We start from the raw sequence: 6,000 nt of genomic DNA, 5'->3' as shown, positions 1-6,000 counted from the left end.
TAGAGTCAAATAAGGTGGGATAGTTTACGAGCGAGTTTAACAGACATGTCTCGACGGCTTCGGTTTTAATTACGTTAGAGTTGAAGCTGACTAGGCCTTCCTACGATTATTACAACATCCACCTTAAATATCTAGAATAGTTCTTTTTTATTAATTTATTTAATATGTATAGAGTAGATTAGTAATATGTGTATTGGAATGTATAGACATCGATTACTAGAGACTTAATGACACTCTTTGATTGAATATTCATTTTGGGTGAATATTTACACATGCCATAAAGTTGATTTGATCGTTTCTGTAATAAATTTACAAGATTAATAATTTATTAAATGTTACAAATATTAAAAATGCGAATGTATGGATGTAAGGATGGATGTTTGCTAGGAGGTATTTGTAGAACGGCTCAATTTTTCTCAATGAAATTTGGCATAGATGTAGATCTTAGCCTAAGAGAACACATATATTACTAATTAAGATTTTTTTTAATGGAGCGCGGACGGAGTCGCAGGCGACAGTTAGTGTGTAATTAAATAATGTATTATATAATAATGAAAAGAAAAAAAAATGACTAATAACAGAAAAATAAAAAATAAAAAAATGAACGAAAAAGGTCAAATTCAATTTGGCACACGGCGTACTGGCCACGTAACCCCGTGGTTGGTGCTGCGGCAATGTTCATCTTGTGTTCAAGATTTTATCGCAAGTCAAAACTCTGAGAAATAATATGTTTATAAGGGTAAATTTACATGTAATATATTTCTTATTATCGTATTGTATATAGATAAATGATAATTATTATTAATTATCTGCGATTGATCGAAGATTATAATATAATCTAATTAAATTTGGCTGTTATTAAGCTATCGTCTTTCAAATTTTCAACGACTATGTTAATGAATTTAATGATTAAAAACGATAGATAACAAAATATCATATATGGTCAAATCAATCTCTTAAGAGCTGTATTTTTACGATATTTGTACGAACAGAGGGTATTATATTTGTTCTTAGTAGTTCTAGCTTAACCTATTTTATAGCTAGAAAATTGTATCAGAGACCTATTTTAACGCTTTGTTATTGGTGAATTTATAGAACAAAGTACAATAACTTAAATATTGAGCTCACGTGGACAAAAGCTACGAGTTTACAAAAACATTTCGACGCCGACCCTACTTTTATATCGAATTCAAACAAACTATTTCATTTTGCGACCTTAAATGTTATTCACTATGATATTCGACATTCAATTGTCATGTGAAATAAAAAATTGAACAAAGAACACATAACAAAAGTATGCAGAATTCTAAGTAATTAAACTATGTGCTAAGAATAGTAATTACAGAGTGAAACTTTTACGGAATTTGCGACGAAGATAAAAGTATAAGGTTACCGGGATCTCGTTTTATTGCGCGAACTTTAAATCATAAATTACAATGAAATTGTGAAAAGTTCTGGATGCCACTTCCAGTCTAATTTTGTGTTTGATTCGGATTCCCCTTCCCCTGCGTCCGCACATCCCCTCCCCTTTGCCATCGTATCTCGGGGCGATGGATAACTTTACATTGGGTACCATTTGGTGCCGATCTCGCACAGTGTGACTTATCGGCAAGTTTAAGAGCAATATATCAAAGTAATCGGTTTAATTTCTCATTTCCCTGTTGGGAATAAGTTATGGTTCATCTTGACTGATGCCCTTTTGATTTGTGATGTATCAGAGGAAGGAGGAAGTAGTTTTCCCGCTTTTATCAGTTAAGTATAATAATTGAAAATAGCGATCGTTGAAATAATCAATAAGCTCGACGGGTACAATGACAATACATAGTACCCGACTAACAGTGGGAAATAATAGCTTTAGAATGTAAAAAGGCAAAGTATTTATCTTACTAATATTATGAAGAAAAATGTTTAGATGAATAGATGGATCGATAGATGGATGTTTGTTTGAAGGTATCTCCGGAACGGCTAAACGGATCTCGCTAAATTTGGCATAGATGTAGAACATAGTCTGGAAGAACACATAAGCTACATTTTTAATCCCGAACGTACGGAGTCGCGGGCGACAGCTAGTTACTTTATAAAAATGAATAGTCTTACCTCCTCTAACCTCACAGATCAATACTAATTCATTTCCTTCCTCCAATGGTCCGACAACACCTGACACGTCTCTGCCTGACTTGTCGTACAAAATGAGCTGATGTGGGGGCACTGAAACAACATTGTTAAAGTTAATTGTTTTAAAAAGAAGAATAGTTCTTATAAATGCTCTTTCCCTTCCCACCCTTTTCTTATAAGGAAAGGATGAGATAGGGAAGTGGATTTGAATGAGAAGAAGACGCGTAGTAAGGGGATGTATACACTTTCTGTGCTTTTCTTCCTCCGTCGATAAAAAATATCTGCAATTGTGGATATTTTTGAGCAGTATTTGTTTCGCCATTTTGAATTCAGGAGGCCGCTTGCTCGTTTGCCACCTTATAATAAAAAAAAATGATTTTTATCTTTCTCATGTTATAGCGTTATCATCGAAACTGTTAACAAAAGACAACCGAAAAAAGTTTAAGAATCATACAAATTGACTACATATTATATAATACAGATTTTAATCTTAAACACATTGATATAAGTGAGGTAGAAGTGTGGGAATCGTAATATCGTACAACCTCCGTCCCAACTAAAGGACAAGAATTGCCTACGACGGGTCGCCTATTAGTTGTAAATGCTTTTGTACTCGTACATACCGCGCTACGAAGCCCTTCGACATTATGTACTATCGTGTAAGCAATTGAATAATTCAGCATTGTATAGAAATACAAAAGGATTTCCGTATCGCTCCCATCTTGAAAAGGGTTATAAGTTGTATTGAATAAAAAGAAGGGAAACTTTACTAAAATACTTATGCAATGAGGATAACATCCATTATAAATATTTTACGCGTAAATATTATTTGGGTCTTTGTGTAAATCTATGCATGTAAATTATCTTTTATCGAGCAGCCAAAATAATGTACAAAATTTCTTTTATTATAAGTAGGGAAATATTAAAAATTATACTTAGAAATTCAACCAGTAACGTAGAAAGGGCGTATTACCGAACTATGCTACACCTAATCCGCTAAAGATATAAATGTAATTTTCAGAATATCTACATAAATATATTAGACCAACTTTGTAGAAGGGAGAGAGGGTATGTAAGACGAAATGTAAATAAACCTATAGGACCTGTGTTATACAAGTAGACCACGTAATTATTACCGTTATTTTTGTTAAAAAAACAAATTTGTTTTCTGTGTTTGTCAAGACGCATTGACAATATATTTTATTTTTGTTCATGTCTTGGCTGTGTAAAAAACAAAGCTGACATTTTTATAACAACATCTTATAAAAACGAATCAAATATTCGTTAGATAATATTAATGTATATAATTTTAATAAATATCACGGTCAATTCATCACTACGGCGACGTCGAAGTGCCTAACAAGGGTTTGATGTAGCGATAAAGCGAACAGCTTAGATTACAACCGAAATTATGGCTTTTGAATTATGCATTAACTCTGAGGCGGCGGGAGTTGTAAAGTTTGGTCTCGGAAGTGAAAACTCAGTAAATCGGTCAGAATTTATTTAAATAATATTACAAAAACACTAAATAATGCTCTTCGATGATTCATGTTTCATTACATCTCAATTTTAATGACATATTTAAGAACAGTTCGCTTAAAAGTGCAATTGACTAAGCATTATAACAGAATTGTTATTCTACGAAGTATTACGTATTACAACAGTGTGAACACGACAATAATTTAACGTTCAATAATAAAATCATATCATTTTATTTAACAATAATATTTAACGGAATAAATTTCGCGTTTCGTCTGATGAGTGTGGTAACGGAAGCCTAATTTTAGTCCTTTATGCCTTCCCAATATTTTTCTTATAAGTAATGAATGGGAAGTGAAATTTAATTTTCCGGATGATTAGTAGGAAGGGAAAAGATTATCTTTCTGTGTATCCCCTCCTCCGTCGATAAAAGGTAGGGGACGGTCGTTACGCTATTTCACCGATTCTGGTATATGTTGGTAAACGAGTTGGCCGCTCGCTCGTTTGCCGCCTTATAATATTTTATAAAAAAAAAACAACAAACTTCATATTTTATCAAATTGTTCGACATTAAGCGAAGAATGTAAAATGTATAAGGTTGGTACGAAATCTGTTTGAATAATTGAAAGTAAGATTCAATGTTCGTCAGCTCATTTCTTATAAGAAGGGATCAATACCCGCTCTCAGCTGTTCGCTGCTAACTTGTTTCATTAAATTCAAATTTCGTGTTATACTTATTAATTCAGGCGGGCGTTTTCTTCGCACGTCTCAGCTACGGCGGCTGCTTTTTATATTCTTATCGTCTCCGCTTCCAGTGTCGAAAGTTTTTTTGTGAATTTCAAACATTTCAAGAAGTATTTTGTCGTTGCGTTTATATTAATTGTAACGTTTGGAATGATTTGTTTTTATCAAGTTGTTTATTTTTTTAAATTTCATTCTGTAGATTTTTCAATATTGTTTTTAAGTAGATTAAGTTCGAAAGCACACAATCTATCTATCTAAGTATAGCACTAACTGATAAATGTTTGTGAATTCAAAATATTTATTTTGTTAATACAACATTGAAATTGTAACTATAGGTAAAACAAGTATAGTGATTATAACTATAGTTGCTTATTTAGTACATAAACTGTACATAATCGCTTTAGTAATTCTCTTGGTATAGAACAGTACCTGGCCGATGACTTATGCTTACAAAATACCGCAGCAAGCCCCCACTTAACCGTTACTTATTGCTTCACTTAACTCAAAACCCTAGCAAAGTATTGCTAACGGAAGTACGCCGCTGAGCGAGGACGTACCTAGGTCGTAACACATGAATTACAGGCTGATACAAATTACTTTATTCACTTTGCCGATGCCAAACATGTAGTTTATTTTGTAATAGATTTATGTCAAAGATAAAGCAGTAAGGTATTATTTTATTTAATCATTTAATATTGTTAGGAAAAACAAAAAACAATGAATTCTTTCGAAAACTATAGGTTTAATGAAGGTATATCATAAAATTGTAATAATAATAATACTTATTGTTTTTTTTTGTTATTTAGATGTAATATTTCTTATATCTTATTTAATGATTGGATTAGTTCATTATATCAAAAGAAAACTAATTAATACAGTAGTAAAAAAAAGTCAACATACTGTAATGTTAGAATGATTGTGGTTGTAAATTAAAACACTAATGTAAGTATGTAGTGACTTAATAACGAAATATAATTTCCATTTAAAACATAGTCTGAATATCAGAAATAAAATGTACACAGCACACCACTAGTCCCCCGGGGCGTAGCTCGTTTACATTTTAAAATTCCGCGATAAACACGTGTAGATAGTGCAAACCTAATAAATTTTATAGCCATGCAAAGTGGGCCGACTTATATCAAGAATTACTATAATAATTATTTTCTAATTCAAATTATTTAAATTATTACATTTTGAACATTTTTGAACATCCCTTTTTAGAGTGACAGTTGGTATATTATATATACAGCGTGAGACATGTTTCCTAGCTTTTTTTCAAAACGAAACATCCTTGTAATCCTGTCCTTCTCCCTGCAGACATTAAATTAAAACCTACTATATCTAACTTTTATATGTGTAAGTATTCTAGTATATTCATAGTATAATTTATTGACTATTATTTTGAGTTCGCTCGTTGACTTTTTGTGATGGCAACACTGCTCCTCAAGACGTAATATTGCTGTATATTATTGTAATAACACTCTCGAGCTTCTTTGAAGGAAACTAAGGTCGTATATAACCTCTCATTTTCCGTACCGAAAATTCAAAGGAGCTTCAACAAAGCTTTGTTTTGCATCGCTCGCTAGACGAAAGCCACTGAAAGGCTGCCTTTTTAGATAAGGTTCTCTTATTCAGGGGATGGAATAGATTTTACGAGTTAAA

The 6,000-nt window shown here is 32.2% G+C and overlaps 1 protein-coding gene across 1 annotated transcript in view; it reads right to left on the bottom strand.

Moving 5' to 3' along the window:
- Nucleotides 1–6,000, bottom strand: part of LOC106119919 (neural cell adhesion molecule 1) — a 34,416-nt gene that overhangs the window by 11,521 nt on the left and 16,895 nt on the right. Inside the window, exon 5 of the mRNA XM_013315045.1 lies at nt 2,098–2,208. Within this exon, the coding sequence (XP_013170499.1) occupies nt 2,098–2,208 (111 nt within the window). The remainder of the gene's footprint in view (nt 1–2,097; nt 2,209–6,000) is intronic.

Source organism: Papilio xuthus, unplaced genomic scaffold, assembly GCF_000836235.2.
Source record: "Papilio xuthus unplaced genomic scaffold, Pxut_1.1 DF826961.1, whole genome shotgun sequence".
NCBI classification, from domain to species: domain Eukaryota; kingdom Metazoa; phylum Arthropoda; class Insecta; order Lepidoptera; family Papilionidae; genus Papilio; species Papilio xuthus.
Note: the sequence above shows the minus strand (reverse complement) of the source record. Positions and strands in the feature narration are given on the sequence as shown.